The following is a 16,509-nucleotide window of genomic DNA, read 5'->3' as shown; positions in this document are numbered from 1 at the left end:
AGTACTATTTATGACTAACAAATGCAATATATACTTATATATGTGTGTGTGTGTGTGTGTGTGTTTCATCATCTTGTTGTTTCTAGCTACATTGAACTAGCTAAGAATATTATTCCCTAGTAGATCCTTCTGTTGAAGATTCATATTCAATGTGTCATGCATGACTCAGTTGTACTATTAATTTATGACTAACAAATGAAAATGATATCAATTCAAGGCCAGCATTGATGTGATATTTTGATCTATTAATCCATAATTGAAGAATTTTCTTCCGGTAGCAACACTGTAATCACCCATTATGTTTGTGAAAGATTAATTATTTTGTCATTTAACCCAATAAGTTAAATTATTGGTTTGAGGATTTAACATCATTTACATATATCTAACACTCCCCTCACATATGAGTCAGAAAATTTGACGGTCTAACAAACAAGGCTCAACACTAGGACTATTCCCACACAAGATCCTCACTTGGGAGAACAACAAATGAGGAATTAAATTACAAAGTTAAATGTTTGAACCCAAGACCTCCGTTCCGATACCATGTTAAAATTAGTTATTTTGTCATTCAACCCAATAAGTTAACTTATTGGATTAAGGCATTTAAGATCATACATACATACATACATATATATATATATACACACACACACTAACAGTACTGTTGATTCATGTTGGGTTTGGTTATTGTTCTAATTATATTTTGGTTTGACAACAGCTTACCAATACTATAATTCATGTTGGTTTTGTTTTTTGTTTTTTTTTCTTCCAATTACTATGAAATGCATATTTTTGGTTTGACAGCCTAACAAACCAACACTATAATTCATGTTGGTTTTGGTTTTGGTTTTGGTTTTTTTTGGGGGGTAAATTTCACACAAAGACAAAAAAAAAAATTAAAAATTATATGCTAACAAGGACAACCTAAAAAAATTTTAGAAAAAGGGAAAAAACCTACAAACTTATCAAAATGTCCTTGTGTAAAAAAAATAAAACCAATTTGTATTATAGTATTGGTTTGTTAGGCTGTCAAACTAAAAATAAGCATTTCATAATAATTGGAAAGAAGAGAAAAAAAAAAAGCCCGAATTATTGTATTGATTTGTTAAGCTGACTGTCAAACCAAAAATATTCCTTTAAAAATAATTGGATCAAAAAAAACTCAACATGAATTATAGTATTGGTTGGTTAGGATGTCAAACCAAATGGATGCCTCTCATAATAATTGGAAAAAAAAAAAAAAAAACTCAAAGTATTGGTTTGTTAGGATGTCAAACCAACAAGATGCCTCTCATGATAATTGGAAAAAAACAAAAAAAAAAAAACAACATGAATTATATATAGTATTGGTTTGTTTCAAAAAAAAAAAAAAAACTCAAAGATGAATTATAGTATTTGTTTGTTAGGATGTCAAACCAAAAAGATGCCTCTCATAATAATTGGAAAAACAAAAAAAAAAAAAAACAAAACCAACATGAATTATAGTATTGGTACGTTAAGTTGGCCTCAAACCAACAATATTCCTTTGTAATAATTGGAAAAAAAAAAAACAAACAAACAAACCCAACATGAATTATAGTATTGATTTTTTAGGATGTAAAAACAGAGGCGCACGTACGCCTAATGCTGTGGGGGCACGGCCTCCAATGAACCACAAAAATTTCGACCAAGTGTAATATGTATTTTTGACAACTTGATGCATAGGTACCCAATCAAAAGATAGGCCCTAACCCAATTCCATTGCGTGTCTTTTACCATGTCTAGCTCAGTTGTATAAGCTCTTCAATCTCTCACTCTTTAAACAGAGTCCTTTCGTCTCTATTAATCAGCACGACACACATGATGCGATAAGTCGACGACCAAAAAAAAGAACCCCAAAAAAATTTCAGCGGTTTTGTGCTCCCAATAATCTCAATTCATAGGTCCACCATTGTACAGAGGGGGATGTACGCTTAGTGCACTGGGGGGCACGGGCCCCCAGTGAAACACAAAATTTTCAACTAGATGTAATATGTATTCTTGACGACTTGATGCATAGGCCCCCAGCCAAAAAAAAGGTCCCCAATCCGCAAATAATTTTGACCTAACCCTCCTAAGTCCTAGGCCCTAACCCAACTCTATTGTGTGTCGTTTACCCTATCTAGCCCAACCATCCGAGCCCCTCAATCTCTCATTTTTTGAACAGAGCCCTTCCGCCTCTATTAATAAGCACGTCACACACGACGCAACAAGCCGACAGCCCCTGTCCCACAATTTCTCATTCTCTCTCCGACTCTCCATCTCTCTTAGTCTGCATCCATATTAGTAAATTCATTACATAAAGAACCCTTGCACAACTTTTGTGCCCCCAATGATCTCAATTCCTAGGTCCGCCATTGATATATTGACATATCACATAAAACCAAAAACGACATTAGTTGTATGTATGAGCTATATGACATAGTTTTTGTTCAAACTATTGTGTGTGCATGAAAACTCTCTTCTTACTTTCTTGCAGAGCATATTAGAAGGATTGTTCAAAGAATCTAAGTACCAGAGGGAAGCAATATGGGCACCAAAACTGAAGCTTGCACCTTCTTCATGTTTCTTTCTCTTGTGATCATGGTAATCTCCAAACCCCACTTGACCTTATTTTTCTTCTTATATAGTGATTCTTCATACTTATAACTACTAGTGAGCTTGTAGCAGTTTGGTCATGGAATTAGAGCTACTGTGAAGGCAAACTCATCATCACACATGGATCACATGGACCCTCAATTGATGGTGTTCTTCACATTGAATAATCTGAAACTAGGACACAAGATGCCAATCTATTTCCCCAAGAAAGACCCTTCCAGCTCTCCTCAGTTTCTCCCTAAAGAAGAAGCTGATTCCATTCCATTCTCATATGACAAACTTCACTACCTTCTTCACTTCTTCTCTGCCTCTCAAGGAACTCCACAAGCTCAAGCTATTGCAGATACACTTAGACAGTGTGCAATCAAACCCATCGATGGAGAGACCAAAATTTGCACGAATTCTTTAGAATCGATGACCAAATTTGTGCAAAAAACCTTTGGATTGGACTCTCATTTTCAAGTACTAAGGACTAAACACTTGACAAAGTCAAGCATAACTCTCCAGAATTATACAATTGTAGAGATGCCTGAAGAGGTTGCAGCACCAAAGATGGTAGCTTGTCACACTATGCCTTATCCTTATGCAGTTTTGTACTGTCATAGCCAGGAGAGTGAGAACAAGGTGTTCAAGGTCTTGTTGGTAGGTGATAATGGAGATAGAGTGGAAGCTGTGGCAGTCTGTCATATGGATACCTCACAATGGAGTCGTAATAGCGCTTCGCTTCGCTTGCTTGGGATTGAACCTGGGAGCTCTCCTGTGTGCCATTTCTTTCCTGAAGAAAATATGGTTTGGATTCCTCAACCCAACCTGATTAGCGATGCTTAACTTTGTATTGGAACTATTGAAAGTCCTATATATGTAGTATTTTGCCTGGCATAGTGCAAAAATAAAGGTTCTATAAATGTAATTCAGCAGCTCCATTGTGTGTAATAGTGGATGTTTGTTTAGATTGTGATTGATAGGATATCAGTTTCATTTGTTGCAGCATACAAAACAGCTTAGGCAATCTGGAGTTGTGCTTGGAACTTTATAAGCTTCCGCCTAAAAATCCACATCCACTACTCTTTAGGGTGAAAATTCATAAACCGAGTTACCCGGTAACCCTTAGGCCCGCCCACAATGTTTCGAAGTGTAGGTCGGGTCGGGCGATTTTTGATTTTAATATTTTTAAATGAGTTATCGGGTGACCCAATAACTCTAAAAACAATAAAAAAAAAAAAAAAGATACCTGAGGCCTAGACAGATAAACAAATTTTGGGTCCGATTATAAAATCGTTATCGGGCCAGCACGATAAGCATCAAGTCGGGCTGGTCGCGGAGTCTTGTTCTTGTGCAATGACTCTACCTCTTCTACCATAGCCTCCATCCACGGGCCGGGTACTTTACTCTGGTCTACACCTTAAACTCATAAAAAGTAAGGCCCATAACCCCAAAATGTATTAAGTATGACGTGGAAACATTTTGGGCTAGACCGCTAAGAAAATATTGGCCCAACAAGGCCCATACCCAATACCCCTTCCCGTTCTCTGAGCCACAAACAAGGGCAAAGAAACAGATGATGCATCAGTCTCATCACTCATGCAATTGTTCGTGGTAGTATTGTATCAGCGAACGATGCCGTTTGAGAGGAGAGGGAAATACAATGGTGCGTCTTCCAATATATAGGCAAACTATGTGACGTGAAAAATCCGGGTACTTTTGTTTGAAACTAAGTAAAGTTCAAAGCTCATCGGGATAAGTCTAGCGCAAAGGCCACAATGGTACTTCTAGTCTGCTCTTAGTGGGAATCGAACTCGGGACTTTCTGAGTCCGTACGTTTAATCACATGGAGATTGGGTAGCCTTCCAATTCATGCTGTAACAATAAATGTGATATGACTGGTACCAACTTACCATATAAAAGGAGGAAAATGTGTAGTTGTCACATATTCAGTCCAAACTTTTTTCAAATCACGTTCATGCATATCTGGAGCCTATTTGTAATAGTTCTTATTTATTGTTTTACATATATAGATATGTGTGTGTGTACATGTCTGTGAAATAGAAATTTTTTAACCCTGGTTAGGAATGTATTCATCCAAAGCCAACCAAAGATTCTTTCTAATTTCTATCATTTCTTAGTTGATGCTGATTATAATCTGCTAATATTTCCAAAAGACTTTTAAGCAACAAATACAATTATGAGAAAAATAAACTGATTATCTGTTCATCAAACATGAATTGGGCTATCCATAACAGCAACAGAAAACCAAAAACCAGCAACAGACATGATCATTCTATTTCATGCTGGATCCTTCTTGCTTTATGGTATTATTATGCCTTGTCTGCTTTCTGCTTCCTGCTTCTCTGCTATGTTGTGGTCGCGACTGTGATATATTATAGCATTGGCCCCAACATCAAAATCTCTAGCAAACTTGATTGTTTTGTCTGAAAGATGATTTTGGGGAATGAGATTTTTAATTGCTTCTGGCATGGATTGGCCCTTCATTATGATCTTCCAATAGTCCGCTGGCTCCTTTCTTCCATGACTCGGTTTCGCAAACTATGACACATTAAACGAGAGCATCAGTTATCAGTGTACTTGTCGATGCGATATTTTGCATCCAAAGTATTGTCCGCTCTAGAGTACCTCTACGGACATCCCTACTCTCCTCTCACGGATTTATTCCACGAAAAAAAACCCCGCCTCCCCCACGTAAAGTACCCTAGAACGGACAATACCTGATGCAAAACATCGCATCCACAGTACTAATCAAGACAAATACAAAACTTATACGAACACATTTTAGGACAAAATTATCAAATTAATTGTATCAGATGTGGCTTAAGTTAAAGAACAATCAGATGTGATGAGAGGAGAATGAAATGCTTACCAAGACAAGAGAGAAAATCAGGAAGAAGAGAAAGATGGGCTTCATGTCTTTGCTTCAACAAGCCTTTTTTGCTGGTTTGTTTGGTAGAGTTCTTCACCCTCCCATTGTGACAATTTTATAGGCAAATACAAGGACAATGTTGTAATTTCAATATTTTACTCACCTAACAAAAATAGAATCTAGCCTTTACATATTGATCCTTCAATTATGTTCTTAGCATGTTTAGCAGGATTCAGATTTCTAAATCGTGTTTTTTTAGCTTTTTTTTTAACCATATCAAGGCTTTGTCCCCATTAATCTCTCTCATATGTAACAAGTAATTATGACATCACAAATTGGTAAAATAGAGCAATTATTATGTCGTCAAGTGCGAAATTTTTCCGCAAGCGGGTCTGACGACCCGAGTTTAAGCTCATATCGAATGTTCAAATGACAAACTTGTATGGTATCGTTCTTGGGTATCAAACTCTTTACCTACACTATTTCGTGGTGTTAGTTGGTTGATGATTACCTACACTATCACTCTCTTTCTGATTTATGTAGGCTCTAGATGAGTTGTAGATGATTTCAGTACCAGCATATTCCCTAATTTTCATACTCAAGCTCAGCAAAGGAAGTATTTTTTTGGTCTTGCTAACACTTCAAAGTTAATATATATATATATACACAGAAATTCTCCTATGTGAACCAGCTTTGTGAACTTCAAATTCAATGGTTGTAATAAAACAAAACAAAAGTGAGGACCACAAATTTTCTGTGGGACCCGTCACATCTATGATTGAAAAATAGGTTCACAAACTTGATTCACACTTTTGATTCACGTAGGAGAGTTTCTGTTTATATATATATATATATTCTTCTCTGGGTCAATTTAAGGTTTAAGCAGTGAATGGACATTTAGGAAACTGGAATAGTCATGGGATTTTCTTCCATACAGATAAAATAAATTTGTTATGAAAAAGGATTTATTACATCTGGCTCAGTCTATTATGTCTTAAAGCTTACAAGGTTAAGAAGATTACGTGCCCCTCTTCATTAAACTGAATATGGCTGCCCATGATTGTAATAGCTCAAAAACCTGCGAGTGAATTTTAGGAAAATCAGCAAAGCAAGATCAGACCACTAATTTTCAAGATAAACTTACAACATTTTTTTTTCTTGCTCGGCCATAGACCGTGCATGTAAGAGCATTATTAGAATAAAATGCCGTTCACACCAATCTTTTCTTTGTAACAATAGTACAATACTATTAAGATTACTTATTTTGTCATTCAACCCAATTAGTTAACTTGTTGGGTTCACATCATTTATACATATTCTAATACTCATCCTCACGTGTGGGCTAGACAATCTAACGACCCAACACGTGCACAATAAATGAGGCTCAACATGAGGACTATTCTCACACAAGACCCTCACTTGGGGGCAACAAACACAAATACATAAAGGCCCACACTTGGGCAACAACAAATGGAGGTTTCTATTGCAGAAGCTAAAGTTTGAATCCAAGACCTCCCACTCCAATACCATGTTAATAATAATTACTTTGTCATTTAACCTAATAAGAGCATTTCACATCATTTGTTGGTATTCCAGCGAGTCACATTGATTTTTCAATAGGACAAGCTGAAAAGTTTCACATTTGAGCTCCAGTGTAGTTTGTGAAAAACCCGAATCCTCAATGGATCTTCGCACAAGTTTACATGACTGTGAACCGATTTTATAATAAGACCATTAATTAACTTGTACTCTTTCTTAACTCTTTTTTTTCCCTGGTGCTTTACTAGTGTATTTCATCTTGATCAAAAGAAATAGTCATCACAAATGGAATTACAAAGCAACTTACCATAATTTTGCCGCACCTTAGTGAATTTATAAATGGCCTTTATGAGTAAACCATACTTCATGGACATCAAGGGTCCCATATGCCTATAACAGAAATGCCCAGAATTGAGGGATCAATTTATGTAAAATATAGGGAAGAAACTCTGACAACAACAAAATTCACCTAACTTCCTTGTTCATAATTTGATGCAAAGCACATTTGACCAAAGACCAAAGGAAAAGTTTCACAAAATAACATCCTAAACTATTTGAGGTATCCAGAGTGAAAAGTTAGGCTTAGAGCTAAACAGGCAGGGAGCTTATATCCATTGGAGAAATGCTTCAGTTCATGATGAAAGGCCTCATTAATCAGACTACCGGTATAGATGGATTAACTGCTCCGTTTTTTCATTTTCACAGTGCTTAAGACAAACCCAAAGTCACCACCCAAACATAATCAGATTGAAAAAAATAAAGATATATCTACCTAATGCGATCATGCATGAAGAAAACTTACACAAACTCAGTATATCGAATTCTCCATGCAGGGAAACCAAGGTGGCATCTTGCAGGTCCATAAACAAGAAGAAGGTCCGGGTCTGGCCCCTTGAAACCTGACAACAGTAAATGACATTTAGCACACAGTGTGGTCAAACAATAATATTTCAAAGAACATGTTACTTCAGAACATCAAGCAAATTCACAAGGAAAACGAACCAACAGCTATTAGTGCCTCAGTCAAGTGTGAGTCAGTTAAAATTTTCTCTTCTTGTTCTCTGTTGAGTCCACCCAACTTCAAATACTCTTTAAAAAGTAAGTTTGCTGCCTTGGCCAACCCTTCCTTTCCATCAGAGAACGAAACAAATTCTATAGTCATGAGTTGCTGGTCCATTTGCGATTCATTTTCATCAACATCCTGCATAAAATAGATAATACGCTGGTGAGAACTCTGGCATTAACAATGACGTGTGCAATGGTACAGTAAAATTACATTGAGCAGTCGAAATGTACAACAAAACACCATGGGGAACAATTTCTAAACAAACCTATGACTAATTCGTTTAATTTATTGATTATGTAACCACAAGTAACAGGTAAATGTACCGAGACTTGTTTTAATATAGGCACCAAAGCTAAGTCATTCTAGATATATTTCTTCGTATAAGATCTAATTGTACCAAGGCTTACTTTGATATACGCTTTAAATCTAACCAAGTTATCACCTAATTACGTTGTTTAGTACAAGCAAAGATCATATACATCAACAATGAATCCTAATCACAAAAAACAGGCTCAGAAAATATTATATAGAAAGAGAATATAAATTTCCCCTGCAACACAATTTGAAATTCTTAATGAACCAACACTGGCTACCATAAGCCAAATAATGCCTCTATGTGTGATTGAAAATTTTCCACAAATAATGGCTAATTGATAAGACAAAAATATTGCCACAAAACCAGATGAGATACCTCAAATAATTTCACATTTTTCAATTTGTCCAATATAGATCCCCTTGATATCTTCAGTATGCCTAAAAGAAGTCAAAGAAAAAGAAACTGCTTAAGTAATTAGAGAAGCAAAGAACATATTACAGCACACTAATAGGAGAAAAGGATCAAGCATTTAGCTTCATCCCCAGGAATTCTGACCTTCTCTATCATAGAGGCACACACGTCTAACACCAATATCTGCCAACCACTGCAAAAGCTGTACAACTTTTGAAATTTGGTAGGCATCCTCACTTTCCACTACAATGGCCAGGTAATGGAGCTTGTGTATATTGAGGGTCTGGTAACTCTTAAATATTCCAGCAGAAATAAGATAGCTTTCAAGTGTATCAGCTACATGCAAGCCAAAATACCACAAGCTAATAATAAAATGTAGGCAATGCCACAATAGTCGAAGAAGCCCGAGATTGCCTATCTGCAAAAATATTAACCAAAAATAACATAAATATCATGTAAGTAATGTTTAGCCTCAAATCCAACTTTGGATGAGGTTGCATATCCTTACCAAGAATAGTGCATTCTCAGGTGTTTTTACTCCTCCATTTCATGTTCACATTTTTCAAATAGCCTCAACATGCAACATAAAAAGGGAGAACATGAATTTTTTACACAAGCATGTTCATCGGATTGAGGATACCTGGTCTGCTGCTATTATGAAAACCTTCAAATAAAACTTTGGAAAATGTCCAACTGCAATTACTCCAGTAATGCAATCAAATAAGTGAACAAATGGCTCACCCAAACATAAAAAAAGAAGCTAACAGTTTTCTTTCCCTGGAAAATATCTAGCGAGAGCAGAGGAATCGGACAGAAAATACCCCAAGTTCAACGGCAAGCACTATCATTCAAAATTAGATGAACTTGTAACCAAAATTGCATACTAAAATACGTAGCCGGAGTAGAATGCCTATTTGATTGCATAATCACCATACATCCAAAGAAGCGATAACAGCTAACGTAATTACCCGAGCAAGCACGGAGTACACCTTCTGCAGTTCAGTTTCAAAATCCATCACTCTGTTCATCAGAAAATAGCAATTTCAATTTTCAACTCTTCGACTTATGTCAAAAATGATACAAAAAACGACAAACAGTCGGACTAGGAAAGTAGAGAACGATTTAAGGGAAAGCAGGAGGGGGAAAGTGTGACGAGGGTAATCACCTGGTTTTCCGCTCAAAGGACTCGTACTGGTTGGTTGTCGCGTGGTGATACCGCACCAAACTGTACGAAAAAGTTGGGAACCCATTTATTTCATTCATTAAATTAATATTATATTTTTATTTTCACTGTTTAATCTCATTATACATTGTTTAAAATTTATTATTTTAATATAGATTCTATTATTTTTTAAAGTATAATTTAAAATTTATTGTATCATAGACAATGGATCTTATTATAAAAGAGTTATATGCACTGATTCTGAATAGGTAATATTTTTAAAAATTTAACATGTATTTTGAGAGTTAAAACATTTTAAAATTTCATTTAATGGAGTTGTACTCCCATAAACCATGACCCGCACACCCCAAACTAATCATGAGTATTTTATAGTTAGAATATAGTAAACTTTTTAAAAAATAATCATGTTTAAAATATATTATTGAGTATTTTATACTGATAATAATGTTAAAATATAGTAAATTAAAAAAATCATAAATGGCCTGACGAGAATCAAGGTATTGTAGTTCAACGTGTGGCCACAAAGGTCAAAGATAATTTGGTCTAAGAGAGATTCACCACTCAACTACCATTCTAAACGGTTATTTAAAACCTAAACCCTAAATTTTAAATACTAAATTGTAACTTGTAATATCCAATATGTCATTTGTGGGAAAAAAAAACATGATTTAATATTGCTTTGGTGGGACTTGCAGGCAATTCTAACTAAAATAATTGTAGCCCCCATTTCTCAAACTTTAATCTGATTACAAAAAATATGCAAGCAGTCCACGTGGAGGGGTCTGATGGTTTCTCTTTTCCTCTTAAAAATATGGTTACTTTTTTTTGATAAGCAAAATATGGTTATGATTGTTTGTTTAGTTCTCTTAACACAGTGAAGTTCTTGATAGGTTTGATTGTTATATCGTGTGTGTTTGGGAGAACGATTGTATTGATTTTCAATGCTAGAGTTTAAAGCTCTAAAATAAATTGTGAGCTGTTTGATAGAGCTGTAAACTGCTGTTAGTGAATAAGTTGTGTAAATTATATGTTAATTCGTATTTTTAAAATTTTATTTATATCATTTCAATATAAATATTATTTATTATACAATATTTAAATATATAAATATATTTAATAAATAGTTATTGGCTAAACAGTAAAAAAAAACTTTAAAAAAAAAAAGCAATGGCGTGGGACCCATGCAAAAACGCATGAAACCCACAACAAAAAATAAAAAAAATAAAAAAATGTATGTTTTGATGTGAGACTCATGCAAAAAGGCATGAGACCCACATCAAAAGGGTAAATCGTCCCGTTTTGCAGGTGGTACCGTCCAGTCCAAGGATATATATATGCCCGCTTCATCAAACAAATCCATCACATGTTAAATATGCATGGTGGAATGTCATTGACAGCATTATTGGTACCAGGAGCATTCATTTAAAAGTGTACTAATCCCATTAAATTTCACAAATCCCTGCGTTTGGCACATGGAACTGTCAGCACAATGAACACATTTTTCTAAGCTTTACAGAAAGAAACTTGTTTTTCAGTGAAAATCAAATTACAATAATGTTCTTTATCTGGAGCTCTTCCTTTGCGATGTGATCAAGACATCACGTTACCTCTAGGACATTTTTACACTGTTCTCACGATTTTATTTCAGAAAATTATGCCGTCTCCCCAACCTTGTGAAGATGGGAAAGTGAGTACTCAAATTATCATTTTTAGCGTTAGTTGCAGTAATCCATCCCAAGAGATGAGAACAAAAGAAAGAAAAGACACACAGACAGAGATCCAAAGGCATGCAATCTATAATTTTTCGCAACTAGTGTATGTACATAAGCACCTTCCCTCAGAATAAAACCACGTTGCGCCCAGCTTTCATCCCCGGTTGGATGAAGCGTCTAAATCTCATGAAGAGCAAACATTGCTAGTTTCAACTACCATAAATTGACAGATTTACACCGCTAATAAAAAATGATGAGATGATAGATGCATGAAGGAAGCTGACGACAAATCTTAGTTCATTTTTACCATAATTATCCCAAGGTGCATCCTTTGCCACTATTCTACAAAGTTTAGCAGCAACTGAGGCAGAAGCAAGAGCAATTATCCTGCAACTTTCCGGATCAACCTGAACAGTGTCACATCCTCCTTTTCTTTCTTGGATGTACGCAGCCTGCATGGCATACAACAAAAACAAAGAGCCACGGTGAAACTTATTTCAACAGTTCCACTCCAAATAATGAGAAATTTATCAATGAAGCCGCAAAGATGAACACAAACGCTCACAACAAAAAAGGAATGGTGTTGAACGCAGACAGTGATATTTGACATGCAAAACTGCTCCAATAAGCAGCATATCTTTTTTACCATAACAATCAAAATTAGCTGAATAAAAGTAGCTGCGTTTACTGTTTGGGGTTTGTATGACAACATGTTAGAACTTTGAGCCACAAATTTCTTCGTGAGCTATATCACAAGGTACCTAGGCACTATACAATTTCACACTGAGTGCAAAGTGCAGACATAAATTGAATTTCTACGGTTGAGTGTTAACTATGTGAAAAGTCCAATAAAGAAAAGAACTGTCCAGGAAGGGGATTGACAGACAGTGAGATGAGCATATTATAGTCTAGATAAATATTATAACCTCAAAATAACCGTAGCATATTGAGACCTATAGAATCCTAGGATGGAAATCCAGAATTCTAGACAATGATAAATAAACTTTTCCCTGAAAAATTCAGTGGCAGAAATCACTTGTATGCAGACATGATCAATGATGCGCAGATGTCAAAACCAAACTAGCTAACACACTGCCTCACCCACCTGGACCGGTTTGTATTTAGCACCGTGGCTCTTATATTGATTACTGTGTGCAATTTAGCCAACAAGGGCATAGGCTCATCATAGTCTTGCAGTGTGTTCTAACATGTTCAAATTATTAAAATTCATCTATGAACTCTCCCATTAGCTAAAGCTTTGAGAGAATTGGAATTTAAACATTATACCAAAATCAACATTCCGGGTTCAATCCCGGCCCCCCTCCCCCCGCGCCCACTTTAGTGAAGTATTCTACAAGTTGGGCCACCCACAAGCAATGCCGGAATTTGTGATTTAACAAAACTATTGCACTGAGTTAAATATCTGAATCTCAATCGAATCATCAACTTGCAGGGAATTCTTAAACAAAATTCTGTAAGTTTCAGATTATTGCGCAAACAAGTTTTACAGATTATAAAAACAATCATTATTATTATCTCGTTGGAACCAAAATTACCTATTGAGCTGTATCTTCTGAGAACCTAGCGTCAAATGGTGCAGCAGGGGAAGGATTATTTTGGGCAGAGACACCAGAAGCGGCTGCTCCAGACCCCTGCTGAAGCTCAATCACCAGCGATCTCACGGCCTTGCTCATCTGCTCCAACCGGACTGCGAAAATTGGAGCAAGACCAGTGTTAGCAGTAGCATGGTCCGATTTTCCACCAGCCGAGGCACCAGTGGCCTCGTCAATCAGACATTCGGACCCTATTCTCTGCTTCAGAGACTCCACGAATTCCTCCGCCTGATCGCAGGCCACCCTGAACAGCTCCCACTTCTGCTTGAAGTTCTCGAGGGCAATGTCTGTGACGACCGTCTTTTGGCCTCCGGAGATCTCTTTGATTTCGAGAACATTAGCTGCTGCAGCCACAAATTCTTGATACGCGTTGTTCAAGGAATCTACAATGGTGTCCATTTCAGCCTTCTCGAGAGCAAATCAGCGAACTCGCTTACACAGGACCCAGCTCACTGGGTCTGAAGTTCGTCCGCAGTGTTTCCCTGCCATACTTTAGATGTGAACTCACACCCCGTAAATGCAATGCGACTGGGGCAACAAAAATCAATGGCCGGCCCAAGAGTAACAGAGCCCACAGAGCCTTTCCAAACTGCCCCGTAAAAGGCCCATCAAACCCCAATTTTGAGTGAACGTGATTTGTGATTTGTGCTTTGTGATTTGTGATGTGTCATTTAATGACTATATAGTCTCATCCCATCATATAAAATTTAATTACACATCACAAACGGTCGGTTTTGTCGATTTTTTTAGTTTTCAATCGATTTTTTGTAAAGAAATGTTTATTTTTCGGTTTGGTTTGATTCCTTATTATGTTGTGTGAATTTCATTGACACTTGAGACTGGTGTGCTTGGTGATAGTATTAAGACTACGGGTTAGTTTGGTAGACAATTTTGATAGTAACATTAATGCTAGCATTACTTATGGTAGCCTAAATACTGGTAAACAATGGTTACAGATATGGTGCATGAAATGCTAATAGTGTTTGGTTGTACTATTGTTGGTGGAATTTATGCTGTTAAAATTATTGTGACAAATTACGTGCATGGTATTATAAAGGGAATTCAACATTTAAAGCAAGGTTAAAAATGGAAATCTCATACAATTTTCCACAAAATTGTTGAATCTTTACACAATTACAAACTAACCATTTTGGATTGTTAAAATTGTCTAGGAGTTTGGGCCACCAAATTGTTGTTTGGGGCACCACTGCTAACATTTATGTTGGTGCAAAATTATGCACCAAACGGACACTCAATTGCTTGTGGGAGAAGATCATGGGGAGCAGTTTCAAGCTCTTGGTGGCATGAGTGTTTACAGGGCATTTGGTTGCTAATCCAATGAGCGTGAGTGTGAGGTGAGTATGAGGTGAGTGTGAGGTGAACATTACCATGTTTAGTATGAAACGAAGAGTGACCATGAGTGTTAGAATTTTAATTATACAATTTCTATACTACCCAATTTTTTGTACATAAAAATAAGAATAGATTAGTTTAACGGTTGTGATTACTTGTTAATAAGGGGTATAAGAGTCTTTTGAGTATCAAACTCTTTCTCCCTTGTGAAGATTAGTCAATCTTACCATTTTAGTGAGCTTGTCTAATCTCCATAAAGAGTGAATAATGATGGGATGAGTTTGAGATTCCACTCTCCCAAACTCAACCAAACGAGGGAATGAGTTATTCTCACCCTCGACTCGCCTCATTCCCCCCTCAAAATGCCAACCAAATGTCCCGTTAATTCAACGGTGGCTTCTTTGTACATCTTTTGGTGCTTGATTAATTCTCAAGCCAACGAGAAGAGAAATGAGATGCTTGCAAGCATGTCTAGCAGGATCAGTTCAATGTGAGCATGAATCATGTGTAGGCCATGTCCATTTTGATATCAACTTTCTATCATGGCCAAAAAAATCCATCTGCAATGGATCAGGTAAATGGACTTGATATTTTTTCAGTTCATGTTGATTGCTTTGATCCATTAATGATTTATTTTAGCAAAAATCCATCAGTATGGTTGACCATAATAGATATTTGCTTCTTCCCGCAGTAAATAGACATAATGTTTTAATTTGTGATGTGTAATTCAATTTTATATTACAATTTGTGATGTGTGATTAAGAATTTATGTTTTAATTTTATCTTACATTCCTTACTATGTTGTGCGAATTTCATTGACACTTGAGACTGGTGTGCTTGGTAATAATTTTAAGTCTCAATTGCTTGTGGGGAATATCATGGGAGTAGTTGGAAGCTCTTGGTTGTATGGGTGCTTGGTTCGACAAAGGCTTCTTTGTGAATCTTTTTGGTGCTTGAATTCCCAATCCACCGAGAAGAGAAAAGAGATGCTTGCAAGCATGTGCAGGTTTGGATGCATATTTTTGCATCAAAGTATTGTCCGTTATGAGATACCGATTTTCTTATCCTCCCCTCACGAATTTTTTTTCTCCTCCCCCACAACTAGAACCAAGAACCTATTTAGTTTGTGGTGTGTAATTTAATGATCTAAAAAATTTATATTTTAATTTGTGATGTGTAATTTAATGATTATATAGATATTTGTTTGTTTCTAAAATAAATAGATATAAAAAATTTATGTTTTAGGTTTGTTGTGTAATTTAACGACTATAAATATGTTCTTGTTCCCACTATAAATAGTTCTAAAAATTTTTATTTTTTAATTTGTTAATAGTTAATCTCTCCGGGACCAAATCGTATGGACTCGGAAGATTTTAAGTTCAATTTTCATTGGGAGCGATAATGTTGTGGCTACTCACTTGAACCAAGTAGTATGATAGTGTGACCCAAATATTGACAAAAAATTAGAATGACAAAAAATAGTAGTTTTTTGGTAACATATCCTTTCCATTTTCATTTCTAAATTCGCGAAACAAACAATCATGGAGAATGCAATATTTATTAGTTTCATTATATACTCACGTCACCCAAGAAAATTAGGGTTTTGTTTGCATGAACAAAAGTAGTCTTGCCTGACTTTGGACACGGTTGGAAGAGAGAACAAATTTCGCAGGGTAAATAGAGATAAAATCGAGATATCTCACTCTTTGTAGTTTTTCTTTTACTGTGCCTAATTCAGCCTACTTTTGTTGTTTTTCATGTGAGAAAATTTAGGGATTGATCAAATTTTTTAACTTAATTAATCTCACCGTTATTAATTGATAGA

The 16,509-nt window shown here is 36.0% G+C and overlaps 3 protein-coding genes across 6 annotated transcripts; 1 reads left to right on the top strand and 2 right to left on the bottom strand.

Moving 5' to 3' along the window:
• Nucleotides 1-2,456: 2,456 nt before the first annotated feature.
• On the top strand, nucleotides 2,457-3,531 carry LOC120003134 (BURP domain protein USPL1-like). Its single transcript, XM_038852047.1, has 2 exons — nucleotides 2,457-2,604; nucleotides 2,689-3,531. Exons 1-2 carry the CDS (start codon nucleotides 2,548-2,550, stop codon nucleotides 3,442-3,444), a joined length of 813 nt encoding a protein of 270 aa, XP_038707975.1. The 5' UTR covers nucleotides 2,457-2,547; the 3' UTR covers nucleotides 3,445-3,531.
• A 2,871-nt stretch (nucleotides 3,532-6,402) lies between these two features.
• Nucleotides 6,403-10,032, bottom strand: LOC120001705 (dehydrodolichyl diphosphate synthase complex subunit NUS1-like). 4 transcript variants are annotated; one of them, XM_038850132.1, is made up of 8 exons: nucleotides 9,989-10,032; nucleotides 9,792-9,843; nucleotides 8,968-9,241; nucleotides 8,788-8,849; nucleotides 8,033-8,231; nucleotides 7,833-7,929; nucleotides 7,338-7,420; nucleotides 6,403-6,569 (listed from the first exon to the last, which is right to left on the bottom strand). In XM_038850132.1, the coding sequence occupies exons 2-8, from the start codon at nucleotides 9,837-9,839 to the stop codon at nucleotides 6,562-6,564; spliced, it is 771 nt and encodes a 256-aa protein (XP_038706060.1). In that variant the 5' UTR covers nucleotides 9,840-9,843; nucleotides 9,989-10,032; the 3' UTR covers nucleotides 6,403-6,561. The 4 variants fall into 4 exon arrangements, 3 of the variants coding, with proteins under 3 accessions (XP_038706060.1, XP_038706059.1, XP_038706061.1); XR_005469027.1 differs by lacking the exon at nucleotides 9,989-10,032 and having other exon boundaries at nucleotides 8,037-8,231; nucleotides 9,792-9,973; XM_038850131.1 differs by lacking the exon at nucleotides 9,989-10,032 and having other exon boundaries at nucleotides 9,792-9,967.
• A 1,743-nt stretch (nucleotides 10,033-11,775) lies between these two features.
• Nucleotides 11,776-13,828, bottom strand: LOC120001706 (mediator of RNA polymerase II transcription subunit 32-like). Its single transcript, XM_038850134.1, has 2 exons — nucleotides 13,275-13,828; nucleotides 11,776-12,170 (listed from the first exon to the last, which is right to left on the bottom strand). Exon 1 carries the CDS (start codon nucleotides 13,728-13,730, stop codon nucleotides 13,275-13,277), a length of 456 nt encoding a protein of 151 aa, XP_038706062.1. The 5' UTR covers nucleotides 13,731-13,828; the 3' UTR covers nucleotides 11,776-12,170.
• Between the last annotated feature and the right edge of the window lie 2,681 nt (nucleotides 13,829-16,509).

This window comes from Tripterygium wilfordii, chromosome 7 (assembly GCF_013401445.1).
Source record: "Tripterygium wilfordii isolate XIE 37 chromosome 7, ASM1340144v1, whole genome shotgun sequence".
Classification (NCBI taxonomy): Eukaryota; Viridiplantae; Streptophyta; class Magnoliopsida; order Celastrales; family Celastraceae; genus Tripterygium; species Tripterygium wilfordii.
The sequence above is the reverse complement of the archived record's forward strand: the minus strand, read 5'-3'. Positions and strand labels throughout refer to the sequence as shown.

Bases quoted from the DNA above. Each gene is read 5' to 3' on its own strand.
- LOC120003134 (XM_038852047.1), top strand. From the start codon at position 2,548: ATGGGCACCAAAACTGAAGCTTGCACCTTCTTCATGTTTCTTTCTCTT. The intron at 2,605-2,688 runs GTAATCTCCAAA...AGCTTGTAGCAG, and splicing joins TTCTTTCTCTTGTGATCATG to TTTGGTCATGGAATTAGAGC.
- LOC120001706 (XM_038850134.1), bottom strand. From the start codon at position 13,730: ATGGACACCATTGTAGATTCCTTGAACAACGCGTATCAAGAATTTGTG.
- LOC120001705 (XM_038850131.1), bottom strand. From the start codon at position 9,851: ATGAACAGAGTGATGGATTTTGAAACTGAACTGCAGAAGGTGTACTCC. The intron at 9,242-9,791 runs GTAATTACGTTA...ATATTTTTGCAG, and splicing joins TGTACTCCGTGCTTGCTCGG to ATAGGCAATCTCGGGCTTCT. The intron at 8,850-8,967 runs GTCAGAATTCCT...GACTTCTTTTAG, and splicing joins GTGCCTCTATGATAGAGAAG to GCATACTGAAGATATCAAGG.